Below are 17,634 nucleotides of genomic sequence, written 5' to 3'. Positions count from 1 at the left end.
TTTACTTACTATGACTGTTATCCTTTCTATTACTATACTGCAGATCATCGTCTTCTTCAACGTCGTGAAGAGACGAGAACACACTTTGTGAATCGTTAAAATCCACTTCTGTCGAATTCATGAAGCCCCCACCACCAACTGAAGGGGGAATAACACCACTGGCAGCATCGAAAGAACTATTGGCTGCACTGCCCACCACTGAAAGCCCCGACTCGCCTCTGGCCACTACACCTGGTCTCTGGTCGAACAGAGCCTGTGTCATGTCCGTAGAAGCCAATTTCTGCCACTGTCCCAAGGTCTCGGATCCTTAAAACAAATCAACCAAAAAAATTATGTTTTCTTTTGCATGCTGACCATTTCGCCAATTCAGTAGCATTTTTATGATATCCTTTTTTGTAAAATTTAATGTACCTTCTAACGGCTTCACAATCTGCAGTTTCTCTGGACGACCACGGTGAGATCGCCTTGTGGGACCTCTAAGCCTGTCTCCACTCAACACGGCTCTTGCAGGAGAGACCTGACTGACAGATGAGCCCAGGTTCGAGTAAGAGGGAGAGGGCTGTCTGTCTCTCGCTTGACCTACTGATGTCGCTGTCACGTCACTGATGACGCTTTCTGTCGTCTCGTTGGCCGCGTCCGAGTCACCCAGGTGGTCGTCTGCATGTTGTTTGGTCCTTTCACTCTTGTGACCACCTCTGCCAGAGTAATGTTCGCTCATTACGGCTGTAGTAGACGAGCCAGCCCGTTCAATCGATCTGCCATGCGGTGAACCCAAAGAATGATTTAGCCATCTAAACGAAAAAAAAGTCCGAATTGAAGAATCGTACAGACTAAAGATATGATAATTTATCAAGACATATTAACTAACAATTGATACGTGCAATGCGTTGAATCAGTGCGTTAGTAGAGAAAACATCAAGCATCAGTTGACGGGATACACGATACTAACCCTTCAACGAACATCTCTTTGTCGGGTCGTGAGCTGGTGTCGGACCTGTCATTCAAACCCCCCATGCACTTAGCAGACTGCCTATACAACAAAGTTAGAGGATAGAGAGACACTACGGGTGATTGATAGGAAATAGAAGTGAGTGCACCTATTGCCAAACTACGTCTAAGATGAACAGTTTATTTATTAACAGCCGCATTTTTAAGCAAGCATGTAAGTGTTAACGACATCGTGGCATTAGGATATACCTGAACATTTTGTAGTCCACTTCGTTCTGTCGCGATGCTCCTAGCCTTCTGATAGAATTTTGCATGTCAGCATGAGTAGTACTTATTCTTTCAGCTCCCACTCTACTGCTGGTCCCACCTCTGCAACAACAAAAAATCGTTTCAATTTTCAGAAATAATTGCATCAACTCTGCTAATCATGTCTTTTTTTGCAAAAAAACGGTTTTATGCCTGGTATCTTTCTAAATATTACCATGTAAAATGCTGATTTTCTGGCTTCAATGCCAACACAGCTAGAATACCACTACTTCATTGAGCTTTATTATAATAATGAAGTAAAAAAAACCTTGTTTACCTATCGTTAGTTTGAGGCACAGGATCTTCTGACAGTACAGCGTGGTGTCGCATTGGGGAGGGTGTCGTTGCTCCGAATGGATAGTACTTGTTCTGATTGGTGGGCGTGGCCATGGCAGCCGAGAGGGAGAGAGGCCCTGTGTTGGACCCGGGGATCTTGTCTCTCCTGTGCCTCTTCCCTATCCGAGACGTCACCATCTCTCTCACTGCCTGTCTGGCCTGCGCGTTTCTGCAAAACATTATCTAAGTTTAATTATTCAATCAGAAGTGACCTAAAACTAAAAACCTAGCCTATAGTCGGCTGTAAGTGGAAATGACTTCAATGAAGACATGTTCAATTTATTTCAAGTTAAACACAACTTTATTACATTTCAAAAAATACATGTTCTTAAGAAATTTCAGCGATTGATATATGATTTTAAGGTTTTAACGCCATTTGCATCTTAGTTTTCAGAAAGCGCTTTCCATTTAGCAAACTAACTTCATTTATTATATAAGATAGGAATCAAGTCAAACCGGGAAAAAATCAAGTGTGTACTAAAAAACCTAACGACCTAAAAATTGATAAAACCACCTCATTTATAAATATTTGATCAATTCAACTTCAGCTTAAAAGAACCATTTCAATGGTCAGTTTTGATTCTGTCGGCAACTTTCTGAGTTGAATCAGCTCTGGAGGCTTCAAATCAAAAGAGATCTTTTCGACAAATTCAATTTGAAATTAGAGAGCGGATTTTGAGAGATAATACATTGATTTTTTAGAGACAGGTGAGAGTCAAGTAAGCATATGATCACTTAAGGTGATAAACTACTTTGACAAACAACTTACGAGTTGGACTGCTGTAGGGGTGGAACTTCAACTGGATTCAAAGCACGCTGCAACTCACTTGCCAGAGACTGCTGTAACAGAAACAAAGAGTAATATTTCGAGATCCGTGACAACTTTTGGGTGTGAGGCGCATCTTCGGTACTACAACTGAATTTTTAGGGTAGCACACGTCAAAAAATTGCATTACCGGCCAAAACCAAACACTTAAAAAGCCATGTAAAGGAAATTAATTTCAAGTAATAACAAAATTTCACATCACCAAAATGTATAAAAATATTTTTCATAATCATGCAACAAAAACAAAATTTAATTTGATTTATACAAAAGACAACTTGGTAGACAATCAATGTAACAGCTTTGAAAGTGCTCCAACTGTTTTTTACAAAATTTTGAACATAAACCAACATTCTCAATAGATTTTAACAATCTCAATGGCACCTTGTAAACGAACATCTGGAGAGAAATGCATGACAAAAGTACAAATTGCACAAATATTCTGATGACTAGGAAGAAGTCTCAGTTAATAAATGTAGGCTGAGTAGTCGCTTTTAGCTGCTGTCGAATCTGCTGGTGCTGCTGTATTTGTGCAGTCAGATTGTCTGTATTCGTTGCCGCGGTGTTCAGATTCGTCAGCGAGTTGCGACTAGGAAATTGTAGCACCACATTCGGGTTCACGCCACCCGCTGCTTTTAGTTTCTGGAATTCCTTGCGCTGTTCCATCTGTTCTCTTTGGAGTGCCTTCACTCTCTCTCGATTCTGTTTTCTAGTTTGGTTTAAAGACAGAGACCTGCCGCCTTGTCCTTGACCACCACTTGACACTGACATGTTATCATTGTCATGTTCGGTCACTATCGTATGACCATTGGCGACTCCATTTCCAGTTCCATTCCGCCCTCTTTGAGAATTACGCTGTCTATTTCTCCAAACATGACCGTATGGGTTCTTCTTTGGATGTGATGACAGAATCTGATTGACTCGCTGAAATATAAAGGTGCGACTAAAAAACATGTTAAACTCACAGGCGGTGATGTGTCGCGTAGACTACGGGTATTAGTAGGATGAGCATCAACACATGAGTCGTGCAGAGCAGTGGCAGGCGTGCTCTTGTGGTTCAGAATAATAGCGGCGCTTTTCATGCTTTCGCCCCCACCCACAGATAGAGCCGCATTAGCAAGCAGTAGGTTATTTTGGCGTATATAGTTAGACAGCTCTGACTGGGTGTCTTGCAACATGCTCGCACACTTCTCGTAGTCTTGTTTCACTTGCGAGAGCTGAAAAACACCAACGATACACCACACAACATAAACACCGCAGATATAAATCATAGAAGACCTTTCCTAAGATTGCTCGACAATGTTTACATTCAAATGCCTTGATTCCAGCATGAAAAGATGCAGACAGTGAAACCAAACAAACAGTTCAACTGATTTTTTTTCACTTTGCATTACTCTATTACAAAAGGCATAAGCATTAAAATGCAAAGCATTAAAATTACAGATCAGGAACTCAATTGTAAAATAACAAAAGAGTAGCCACTTGCTGTGCAAGTAGCTAAGAAAATTCATTACACATAGGCGAAGCTGAGCTTCGCATCACTTGCGATCTATAATTGAATGACTATGATTGGAATCAAATAAAAAAACTTCAAAAATCTACTTATACCAAAAAAAAAAATTGCAGCCCAAACTATACGAACAAACTTCAAAATTACTTTCACCGTAATAAACTTTACAAAAAGCTTTCCGAACTTTCAAAGAATTCCTTTCCGCAGGAACTAAGTCAGAAAAAATAGGCAGACATAAAAATCTTAAATTTGCAAAGAAACGACCCAGCTAGAATCGAACTCCTAGGCTTTGTCATCTCAATTTGGACGAAAACTGAGACTTCAAAAAAATCGATCTGTGAGAATCAAGCCAACAAAAATAGGCAGACGGACGATAGTCCGAAAAAGCACACAAGACCAAGTTTGTAAAAAAAACAGGTCCCGGTTGGATTCGAACCACAGGCCTTTGCCATCAAGTAGGTGTGTTACCTCTACTCCACATGCGCCGGATGGTTAACTGAATTTGAAGTTAAAATCAGAAACCATGCTTTCGAACGAAAACTAAAACAAATATAAAAAAATCGCTTAGAAGTTTTTTCTATTCAAACTGAAAGTTTTAGCGTATATCAAAAGGCGTGTTAAAAACGTGTGTGAAACAGCATACATTGTGTTATTTTCTTCGATTTGAAGTTAATAACCAATTGAATACAATTTTCTAAAAAAAAACACCCATCAAATAGGCCGACAAAAATTGGGCCCAAATAAATTAAGCCTACAAATAGAATAACTTTACAATTGACTTTTTTATCAGTAGATCCAGTAACGCATTAACTCTAGACAGATTAACTATAGGCCTTAACTCTAGGCACTGTTATATGTCCAACGTGCTGAAAAATAGATCTCTAAATTGGAAATCAACCTGTGAAGTTGTTTACGGGAAAAACAGTCTAATACCCGATTGCAATACCCTTGCTTATCACAATATTAGAAAAACTTAAGCACTCGGAAACAAAGTCCCTCCCACTTTCAGTCGTCGGAACAAAGATCATTTGATGGCATGGTTTTAAAAATCCCGTTTTAAGAAAAAGAAATAACGATAAGTCTTGACACTTAATACATCGCCAACAGACGGTTGGAAAAGTGCCAGTGAACTCAAGGAGACCACAAATTATAGCCAACAGACTGTTGGAAAAGAGTCAACGAACGCAAGAAAAAAATATCGACTTATTGAACTACTGAACTTCAAAAAAAAATTGACTTTAAGCTCTGAATTTAAAAATGACTTTAAAATTGTCACTTTATAGATAAAATTGGCCTATTTTGAGATAACTGGATGAATAAGTAAATTTCTTATTCCACTGAGAAATCTGAAAACTAAAATCCAATTTCAAAACAAGAAGTCGATCACGTTTTTGTGAAATTTACACTTTTGCTGCTCGACAGTGAATTTTTCATTCCTTTTGACCAAGGAAATCAACTGAACTAAAAAATAAATCATAATTCAAAACGCTAAAAACGTACATAAATTTTAAAGTTTTTCTTGAAAAAAAACATCACCACCTATATAAAGGCCTTAACTACGTTCATTGACGCTTGGTTGATAGTCGTTTTCAAAAAAAACCTTTGAGTTGCAGGAGAAAAGTCAATCACTATAGCACTCTTCGAATTTCAAAAAACTTCTATTATTGCCAATATATGTATAAAACTAACCCAACTTGAGAAAACTGGATAAATAGCTAAAAAAATTTATTCAGCTGGGAAGTCTTCAAATTTAAACCCACACTCAAAACTAAAAATCAATCATCCACATCTCGTCATATGCAATTTTGTAAAGAGAGAGCGGGATAAACTTATTTTACTCTTCTAAAAAACACGCCATATAGAAGAGAATTGTCTATTTAAACACTCTGAAACTCTTGGTTTTTTGAAACAGAAAACACAATAAAAAAAGAAAATAAAAAGCACAGCCAAGAGAGTTCGAAAAGTGTTCAGAAAAAATACAACAAGTATCACTTTTTCAATCTTTCAGTTTCAAAGAAATAACTTAGCCAACAGATATTTGGAAAAGTTTCATTAAACTCGAGAAAGCAGAATTCGAGAAAAACCAAAACCAAACCAATTGGAGAAAAAAAAGGATTTTTATGAGGTTTCCCAAATTTAACTGGGAAATCATTAAATCAAAATACCCATTGAAAAATAAAATAAATCGCATTTTTGTATGCCAAAAATTGCCTTCTGCTTGGCATTTGAAGTTGAAGTGATCTCAAACCGAAATCATTAAGCCAAACCGCGAAAAAACACTTTCGATCGAAAACAGCCTCTTCAAATTTTTGCTTTAAACTAAAGCAAAAAACCGAACAACCTGAAAAAAAATATATAACTGAGCTAAATCATTGACACTTCAAAGTCTATCATCTAACAGCTGTTGAAATAAAAGTCAAGCTTCAAGTCTATTGCAATGAGGACAACGAATTTGAGCTCGAAAATATTCTTATAGTCCTCTAAAAATACAAGACCTAAATAGGTAATTAAATAACTCGTCGTCTATTGAAAGAATTAAACAATATTCAAAAAATTATTACTGAAATCGATAGTTAGTCCACAAACTTTGGATCAAGTAATTCCATGTTTTGCCTAGTTTAGTTCATCAAAATGAGATAGAAGTAAACAAACATGGAAACCACACAAAAGTGATGATAATAGTTATTCTGTACAAACTTTTCTGCTAAACCCCACAAATAAATAGCAGCCCAAAACGATGGAAAAAAATCGTTTTTTTGATTTTTTTTCATTGACTAAGAAGCGCTAAAGGAATTTTAAATACTGGAGCAAGACTTCAATAACCAATTTTCATCTAGCAAACGCTGAAAATTTATTACATCGTTGGAATCACGACTTGAAGAGCTTTAAAATATATCATTCTACCCATTCTGATGATGATGTATTTTAAAAAAAAAAAAAGTAGGAAAGAAAAAAAACTAAAACAACGGAAACAAAGTTTTATGAAACTTTCAGTGGTCAGGACAACAAGATCAGCTGGTTGCTGTGCAAGTAGAGCAAGAGCCTCTAATCACTTATTTTTGCAAAAAAAAAGTTGAAGAAATCAAATCTTATGTTTGTTTCAATTTTTTTTTTACTTCTACCGCTTTTCTCCATGGTAAGAGGTAACAAAAACTAGCTTGCAACCAATAACCAATAGCTTGATAAAACTATAACAATAAAACCATATCAGTTTTCACAAGTACAGCAGGAGGTTCCAGTCAGTGATTTTTGCAAGAAAAAGAGTTAAAATCATATCAAGGTTGTTTCAATTTTTGAAACCATAAACTTTTACCATATCTCAAGATTGATTCAATTTTTGAAACCATGTTAACTTTTACTAGAAATGAATCAATATGAAGAATCACACTTCTCTCTACATTGGTCTAAAAACTAATTTTCAAACCCTTTTTTCTCTTGATACTGAGAACCTTTTTTAAATATTTTTACGATCAATCGAATTATGTCTGTAAAAACTTTAATATTATATAAAAAACCTTATCAGACTTTTTTGTGGAGCCTGATTTTATGAGAAAAACGTTCTAAATAAAAATGGAACACACACGAACGCAAACCAACTTCGTGGTTGGTCGCAAAAAAACAGCTAGAATATCGAAAATACATTTAAATGACTTAATATTTCCCATAAAGAAAAACTCGAATCCAACTTATCAAAATAAAAAAATAACCGTGAACAACACAAGTCATAAATTATCAGCGAAAAACGACAAGAAATAAATTTTCGTCACTGATAAGTGCCTTCACTTTGCTTAATTACTTTCAAAAAACTGACACAAGTACATGTGACAAGATGAGTGCTGAGACATGAGCTGTTTATAGACGTTACATGTATTTAATTTGCGCAGAGAGAAAAATAGCTACTTTCAAACTACGAAGAGTCTCCAAAAACGTTTATATCGTTTGATACCGTGATTTTAATCAAATTATTAATTGTTTAAATCTGATATTTCATCCAACAACAAATCGCCCATTCATTTGGACATCAGTTAATTCAGTAAAAAAAGGCTATGAAACCGCAGATAAATCTACCACACTTTCAATCAGTTTCGCTAAATGCATCACAAATGACAAACTAGCCTAGCCAAGAGAAAATGCGATGAAAGCGAAAGAAAAATTGATTGAAAACATAGCCATTGACTGGAAACGACTGATTATTTTTGATATTTTCAAATATATATCCTTGAAGATCTTTGATTTTCCAGGGCCTTTTTTACGATTGGCACTTGATAAACTAATAGCAAAAAACTGATAAAACTAGAGCAACATGTACTTTTTTCCGGAAAGCTAAGAACCAAAATCAACTGTCTAAACTAAAAAAAGGGTGAAAGAATCATTTGTGAAATGAGGACTAACATTTTTATTCAAAAATGTTTGTTTTGGAATAAAATCAGAAGCTCCATATACTTCTATCACGAGAAAAGAAAATCGAACAAAGTTCTAAATCGAGGATCTTGCACCATTGCGTTACTAAATTGCCATGAACTTCAAATAAAACAATTAGTTTTCGAATCATTCAATAGAAATACCGAACTGTGACAAAAACCCGAGAAACGACAAAGTTTTTCAAAAAAAAACATTCTGTATTATTAGCAGGCTATCACTGAGAAAAAATCAAGAAAGGAATAAAAAACCAACATTTCGAAATGCTTGTGAGGAGAGCTAGGAAAAAACAATTCACAAAAAAGGATTTTTGGTTTTTTAAGCAGTGGTTATTGAAAAAAAAAGAAATTTTCTAAAAGATTTCACGAATCGACAAAAATCGTAAAAAAGCTTTTTGACTTCTCTTAAATGTGGATAATCTACAGGAGCAAAGCTGTGGCAATCAGGCCGAGCAAAAATTAGGTAGACATTCTTTAAGCCGGAAAACTGGTTCATACTGCAGAATTACCGAACAAAATTTATCTTCATCTCACGTCGGGTGCACAACCCTAGATACATTAACCTTATCCGAAGCCAGCAGAAAACTTCAATCAGTTGCTACTTTTCAGTTTTTTTTTCAGATTTTCTTGCAAATCTGAAAAGTTGTTCAATGGAAAAAGTGTAGTTACCGATTACAAGACGTTGGCGACTGTAGGTTTTGGTTTAGCTGTGTAAAGTAACTCAGCGATCAGGTCCCGGCGGGTGCGACTCAATGCATACAAATTAAGAATTAATTGCATTGCAAGAAAATTTTGAAGAAAAAAAACGCTGAATCGAAAATCCTGGCAAAGAACAAGTAAATTGTTACACAAATTATCCGAGAACAAGCATATCCTTTAACTTCTGGACACAAGCCTTAGAATGAAGGAAGTGGTAAATTATTCAGTAAATAAAATATTTAGACCACTAGCTACATTCAGCCGGCAGCACTGTTGTGCTTTTCGAATATGAGATTTGTTAACAATACTTACATTTTTGACTTTCCCATACATAAAGGAATGCCGAGTCAAGTTTTAGAGAGCCATTCGCAAGCCTTTATACGAAGAAAAAAGTCCGACCAAATTAAAGCTAAACTATATTACCTTTCTAATGTATAATGGAGTCAATAAAGACCTGCTACATATTTCATAATTCTGCATAACAGATATATACTATAAATATTTGTTTTTGTCAAATAGCTTACTAAATTATTCAAACCAATTCCTCAAAAACCCGGAAAAGTATTATATACAAATTAAACATTGACTCATTGAACAATTAGCGGGCAAAAACACACCCGAAGCAAAGAACACCTTTAACTAGTTCCAAGAGGATAGCAAAAAGCTGCCAACAGAAACCCTGTCATTTGATACATCATACATAATATGATCATAGAGAAAACATCGCATGCGGTTACGGAAAAAAGTTAAATGCACATTCCATGCTGCCTATCTATCTCTCTAACAACAAGAAAAGACTAAGTTAGGACATTACCTCTTGGGCTAGATCTTCAGTACACTCATGCAGTGTCTCCAACTCCGACATCACATTTTCGTACTCCACTGTCAGCTAGAACAACAACGCAAAATGGTTTGTTATTATATAGTTCAGAAGTTTTTAAAGCTTCCTGGTTTTTTTTTCATCCAAGAGAAAATATGCATTTTTCAGTCACTTAATATGTACGAAAAATTGTGCACATCACCAGACATTTTTAAAAAAAATGAACTTTTAGTCGTTGTTATTCCATTCTTTTAAGCACAGAGGCGAACCTGAGCTTCGCACCAATTGCGATATAAAACAAGAAACTCTATTAAAATGGATAAAGCTAGTTTTGAAACAAAACCGTGCAAATGCACAAGAATGTAAAATAAGCATCGAAAGAAAATTTATCAAGCGGAAACAAAGCCGAAAATGCTTTAGCAGAAACCCTTTAGGCCGACTAAAGTTAAATAAGACTTATAAAAATTTATTAATTCCCTTAACCTCAAAAATCCACACAAAAACTTTATTCGCGCGTCGATTCAAACAATATGAGGCCAGGCCACTATGCCGATATAATATAGGCCGAAACCTATTTAGCCAAAATAGAAGGTAAAAGCCAAAAAAAATTCAAAGAATTTAAGACCAATAAAAAGTTATTAAGTCCCCCTCACCCTGAAAACACACACACACACACGCAAATTTTTTCGCTCGTCTAACCAAGCAATATGAGGTCAATATGACCTAATAAGCCGGAAAAAAAATAAAGACGAAAAAAAATTTTTGGCCCCTTAACACGCACACCAAAAAACTCTTTAGCTTGTTTCGCTTGTCAGGCGACGCAATATGAGGCCACTACGTCGATATAACATATGCCGAAACCTATCAAGCCGAAAAAAAAGAAAAAAAAACAAAAATGAAAATTCAACAAATCTAGTTGATAAAATTATAACCAACATAAAAAAAAATTTCGAATTAGACAGATACTCAAAATGCTAACAAGCTCAAAATATAACTGTAGCGGTAAATTTTGGAACCTGATCTAAACTATATTTTATGATTGGATAAATTAAATGTTTTACCAATGTAAAGTATTTAATATTAACCAATCATGATCCATCTAACTAACAACCCACTTATTTGTAAGTGCTGAAGTTACTTGTAATTTCAGCACCAGAGAGATTTGAATTTAACTTAGAAATTAGTTGGACTCTCCCGAGCACTTCAGCAGCCGCAATAAACCAGTATACCCTAGATCTATTGAGCCTAGCAGAGACTAGTTAAACAACCTGAGACTAGATAGTATAAGAGTAAGATTAGGATCGGTATTAGACTAAGAAGTTGCACGAATCTATCCGGCCGAAAATAAGATAGCGTGACGAGCAGACGGTGTACCCTATCCGAAATTACTCTATGAGTTACACTTCGGTCCTAACTCATCTGGTGCGACCATAAGTCTCGAACAAGACCTTATTAGATTAGAATTAACCAAGAATAGATTAGAAATTAGACAAAAACATTTACAAAATGTTATACGACAATAATTTAATTGAAATGTCTCTCCGACTCAATAGATCAGAGCCAATATTCCGAACCATAATAGAACTACCCGGAATTGGAAGAAGACATCGAACCAAAGACGACATACGACAAAGTAGAAACTTGCCGTATAGTTATATGATAGTTCGGCAAAAGCCAGAACAAACTTTTATATTTCGAATACTACTTGCAATGAATTTAGACTTCCATTTGCAAACATAAAACCTTGAAGCTAATCTTCAAAATCATTTCAGGCGCTAAACAAAATTAATATTATACAATAACGATTGATAAAAAGATCTAAGATCGTTTTCTTAAAATTCTGCAGTATTATACAAAACATGTTTGAAAAATATTTATTGGAAAATAAAAATAAAAATTAGTAGCATGACAATAAATGGTTAGTAATCATAAATCATCCTGTTGTTCCAGCTTCATCACCTAAAACATAACAGCAATCATAAACCCACTAATATCATCAAAACACTAAATCTTTCCTTTACACAAACTTAAAACTTTATTAAAATTTAAAGTCACTTAATTTTAAAACCAGATCATCAAGGCTTATCCTTGGATCTTAAATCATTTTCTACTTAATTAAATCTTAAACTTGATCATCAAGGCTTATCCTTGGATCAAACAGAACAACTTTGTTCTCCCCCACCCACTTAATTAGTGTCTAACGACCTCAAACGTCGATTCACTACCCAACCCTTTCTAAAGACCCAAGACTAATAGAAATTTTTAAACAAAACTAATCATTCAAATTAGGATAAACAGTGAAGAACTTCGGTTATTCATCCTTCACTTGACCCCCCCTCTTACCAAACCCAGGATAAATCTTAGACTTAGTAAGTTTAAAATAGTATCTAACGAACTACTCGCGTTCTAATTATACCTGAACCTTGTGGATCGATTTACTATTCTCCAACCCTTGAACACAATCACTCCCTTAAGTAAGATTAAGTAAGTTAACACCTTAGCTTATACTAGTCACGAGAAAGTAAAAATCATTCTTCGGAATCGATATACTTTTCTCTCCAACCCTGAACAAAAAGACCCAGGTTAAGCTAACCAAAAAATCGTAAGAACTAACAGTTTAAGAAAATAGAAATCATTTAACAACCTTTTGCATCCGTCATCCTAAACCTTATGTCATTTAAAAACCTAGGAAATAAACAAACAATCATTTTACACAATTGTGAAATAGATAACAAAAAATACGACCTTGTAATCACACCTCATACACAAACAGTTGGATACATTCGCACAAAACGACAAACACTAAAGAGAAAAATAATAACTAAACAAAGACAAATAACACGAAAAAGATTTTCAAAGAATCGAAACGCATTTTCAGAATCAGAAACCAACAGTTTAGACGAACTTTACAAACTAAAAGAATCAGTAGATGAAAATTACCCACTTCACGATCAATTATATTTTTCTGACTCAGAAACAACTTCAAATTCATCACAAAGAGGAAAAAGAAGAATAAAAAAGCAGTACAAACACAAACCAGTACATCTATACAATTGGAATCAACCAATTCGACACATTAATAATTACATATTAACAGTCATCGAACGAAAAAATGAGCTCAACACACACTCCAGGTGAAGAAACTCCAGATGATGATGAAATCTTTCCCTTTATAGTAGACGCAGATACTGATAGAGGACAACACATATTTTGTCAAAATTTACTCGTAAATTTATTTGAACCCGGAATTAGTCCATGTAAAACAGAGTTCCCCGATGTAAAAATCAAAAGACAAATCATAGATCACTATCTAAAAGATATATGCAACATAACACAACAGTATGGAATCTACTCTATAGAATTCACTTCCCCAAACCATAATAATAGAACATATACAATCCAAACAGACGATCTCGATTTAGAATTTTCAAAAGTTTTTTCAGAATATATAAAAAGCATCCAATACCATAACTCACAAAGAGCAAACTCCATTTTCACCAATGAAGTTTTCGCAATAATATATAGTTATATTTCAATATTAGAAAATGAACTACCATTAACAAATGTCTCACCGACAGACACATCTAAACATTTAAGAGTACGACATGAAATCACACTACTCTCTAGTTATTTAAACATCATTAAAGAAAATTTCACGAAAGACGATGTTTCACAACATACCAAACACGATTTACAAAAAATTTTAGCATGGTTCATAATAGATTATTTCACACACAATATTGATTTAATTGCACAAGCAAGAAAAAATTTTAGACCCCAAAATTCGAACGATGAAACCGCTATCACAGAACAATCAGATTATGTTTGGGACCCCGAATGGTCTCATCCCGCATTTATAAGCTTTCCACAATCAATCTCAAGTCAAGCAATAAGTACAATATCTTACATAAGAGACTATGTAAGAGTAATACCATTAACAATTGATGCAACACCATTAAACTATAATACATTTTTACCCGATACACAAAATAATAGTTTAAACTCTACAGTCATACACAATGAAAACCTCAATGGAACTAGGAATCTTACTCAACAAGATATCCAGACACCATCACACTTCATAAATGAAGAAATTGTACACACAACAACTACACAACAAAGTATTTCACCAATACGCCCAAATTTAACAACACCAAGAAATACAAATCCTTCACAAACACAGGTAACCTTACAATCAACCGTAAAACCTTCGGTTGCCCCTAAATATTCACATATGGATTATCAAACATACAAACCCGTGACAATACCATCAAAAACACGCAAAACATTCACTAGAAACAACTTTGCAGACCATAATTATAATTATACACATCCGTCAAAAACAAATTATCAACCACAAAGGAATTTTAATCAATATACAAAACCTCGAAACTGGGATAACCCAACAGCCCAATATAATTCAAATAATTTTCAGCCAAATCCTCCACAGGATCGCAGTGAAAATTACCCATTTTTTCAACAAAATAAAAATAAAAAACAAACATCTTATCAAATGGATTATTTATCCTCAGATGAAGATTTCCTACAACCAGATATATTTGCACAAAATACTCAAGAATATCGTAGACAAGGAATACAGAAAACACGTATAAATCATAGGAATTTTTCTCCACAACCAATAGATGCACAACATCAACAATCAATTCAACAACAAAATCCAATTAATACACAATCCTTTCAACCAATTCAACAACAAAATCCAATGATTGCACACTCGTATCAACCATCACAAATGCAAAATGAAATACCACTACCATATTATCTTCAACAACATGAAATAACAAGAAACCAACTTTCAAATTTTTCTCAAATGCCAAATGCAGCAGAATCATTACAAATGACAATGAATCCATACCTTATGGGTGGATCATCAATAACATCAAACAAACCTTTAATGGTTTTCACAGGAACAGACCCTGAATACTCTGTAGAAGATTATTTAAATGCAGTAACAGCAAACCTGATTTTAAATATCGGACCTGAACCAATAAATACGCCACTACATCAAAATTGGATACATCGACGCACAGCGTTAATACAAACAACCTTAGATGGCGCAGCCCAAAAATGGTTTTCAGTACTACCTCAAGAAATAAAATCAAACTGGAAAAGATTTACACAAGAATTTTCAAAAATGTTTGACTCCGAAAGAAACAAACAACAACAAAGAGTTTTATGTAATGAAATTCGCAGATTACCAAACGAAACCATCAAGCAAATAGCAGTACGAATCGAAACACTAGTTCGAAAAGCATACTCACTAAATACACATGACTATAAAAACACAAAGATGACAGAAATCTTAATGATGACCTTAACACCACAATTAAGGAAAATAGCAATAAAAAAGAGAGCATCCCATCCTTCTTCAATTCGAGAACCCGATTTAGATTTTAGAAAACTAGTAGACAAACTAGAACAAGCAGAAATCACGATGAAACTAGAAGAAACGGAAAATCTGAAATTACAATACGTTAACAAAATTGAAACGACTCCCACTAATATTAATAATATACAGGAATCAGAAACAGATCTCGTTGAAAAAATCACTGAAATACTCAATATTTACGAAAAGAACCCGAACTTTAAAGGCAAACCATCTTTCAAAAAATGGTGTAATTATTGCCGACGATACGGACATAGTATTTCCGAATGTAGACAAAAACAGCAAGATAGTCAAAATAAACCTCAAAAATACAAAGAACCAAATAAATCATTCTATCAATACATGAAAAAAGATCAAAATCTACCAAACAAAAATGTATACAGCAACAACAGTTCAGGAAAGCCACTTCCGAACAATACAAGTTATACAAGAAATCAATCCCCATATAACTCAAGTTATAGAGGAAGATCACCAGAACGAAGAAACACGTATAATTCATCACAAAATCACTACAATAGACCAAATAGTAGAAATAACTACTCCAGATCAAATTCGAATACACAACGATTTGTTTCTAGATCTAATTCCCAACCAAGAAATAACTACTATCCAAACAACCAATCACGAAATTCATCATACAATAGGAATAGAAACTACTCCTATAATAGAAATAGAAGTTATTCAAACAACCGAAACCAGAATTACCCAAACAATCGATCAAGAAATAACTCATATAATAGATCGAACTATAACAGACCTAACAATAATTACCAAAACAGATCGCGAAATAATTCACAAAATCGACACCCAAGTTATAATAATCGTTACAGAAATTATTCCAAATCACCACACCGGAATAATAATCACTATAATACATCTAATAATCGTCATAGAAGCAGTACGCCAAAACATCAAAGACAAATCAATCAAGTACAATCTAATCCAGAAACAACATCAGACCCTCCAGGTATTGATGACACAGTAACCGATACGTTACAACTCAATCAAATAAATTGTACATCATCAGATTCAGAAAGTGATACTGAAAACACTCTTGCTATCAATATGATAAAAGTCGAAAATGACTATGAATCTGTTATATACGAACAACCCTTTCCATCACATATATATGAAAATCAATCAGAATTTCTTCAAAATCATTACACTACACCCATAAATTCCACACCAACAACGCAAGAAACAAATGCAAAAAATACTACAGCACAACCAGATCAAAATGCCAAAACAAAATGCTTGAATACAAACCACATCTACCAAAATATACAAAAAGAACAACCCAAAGAAAAAATTTGGACAATACCATTTCTCTTAGAAAGCCCAAGAAATAAAGAATTTCAACCACCAGACCTTGAAATAGATTTTTTAATTGATTCAGGAGCAGAATCAAACATAATAAACATTCCCACATGGAATGAAATAAAATCCTTACACCCAAAGCTAACACCTCTTGAAACCTCCAGCAAACTAGCAACAGCACAAGGATCAACATTGATAAACTACGGAAAAATCCAATTATTTCTCCTCCCTACCAGAACAATAGAGCAAAGCAAAATTTTAAATAAACCATTCAAACAAATATTCCATATCACTGATATTAAATATAATATCATTGGAATACCATTTATTTCAAAGTATATACCAACAATTAACATACTAAATAGTAAAATATTAATCAAAGATAAATATACAAAAACAAAAGAAACATCCTTAACATTTTTTCAAAGATTAAATAAACAACCACCATTCTTTTCGAAATTCTATCCAATATATAACCAACAAAGAAAACACCTGAAACCACTATCAGGAAACATCTATAATTTTTCAATCAAACAAGTTCACCAATATGATAAAGAACAAAACAAACAAAAATTTTATATGTCAGATTTTGAATTCAAACCTATTCATAAATTTTTCAAAATCACAATCTCTTCAATAAAATATTTGAAAAATTCGAATTCAGATATAATTTCTTTACATGTTTATAACAACACACCTTACCAAGTAACATTACCTTTAGGACTTTTAGGATATTGTGAAACCAACGCTACAATATCACCAATACACGAAAAAGCCTATCGCGTAAATAATATACTCCAATTACTAGATATATGCCAATCTACAATTCTTAATGAAGAATTATCTATAAATAATATAATAAGTAACGAAAACAGAAATACGGATTATTTCACAAAAACTCCATATTTCAAACCTACATTCAACATAAGTAATTACACAGAGCACCAACAAAAATTCTTAACAATGTTTAACTTCCAACATTCACAAATAACACAAGACGAATTCGAAAAATTAGCCAAACAGCTAATTAAATATTCATCAGTCTATGCA

The 17,634-nt window shown here is 34.1% G+C and overlaps 1 protein-coding gene across 1 annotated transcript in view; it reads right to left on the bottom strand.

The window, feature by feature from the left end:
• LOC134838957 (uncharacterized) overlaps positions 1-17,634 on the bottom strand; it is a 39,843-nt gene that overhangs the window by 1,430 nt on the left and 20,779 nt on the right. The window contains exons 8-14 of the mRNA XM_063854332.1: positions 9,855-9,929; positions 3,379-3,630; positions 2,360-2,430; positions 1,532-1,759; positions 1,198-1,317; positions 412-791; positions 10-306 (exon numbers count right to left, since the gene is read on the bottom strand). Coding sequence (XP_063710402.1) covers positions 10-306; positions 412-791; positions 1,198-1,317; positions 1,532-1,759; positions 2,360-2,430; positions 3,379-3,630; positions 9,855-9,929 — 1,423 coding nt within the window. The remainder of the gene's footprint in view (positions 1-9; positions 307-411; positions 792-1,197; positions 1,318-1,531; positions 1,760-2,359; positions 2,431-3,378; positions 3,631-9,854; positions 9,930-17,634) is intronic.

Source organism: Symsagittifera roscoffensis, chromosome 1 (assembly GCF_963678635.1).
Source record: "Symsagittifera roscoffensis chromosome 1, txSymRosc1.1, whole genome shotgun sequence".
Classification (NCBI taxonomy): domain Eukaryota; kingdom Metazoa; phylum Xenacoelomorpha; order Acoela; family Convolutidae; genus Symsagittifera; species Symsagittifera roscoffensis.
Note: the sequence above shows the minus strand (reverse complement) of the source record. Positions and strands in the feature narration are given on the sequence as shown.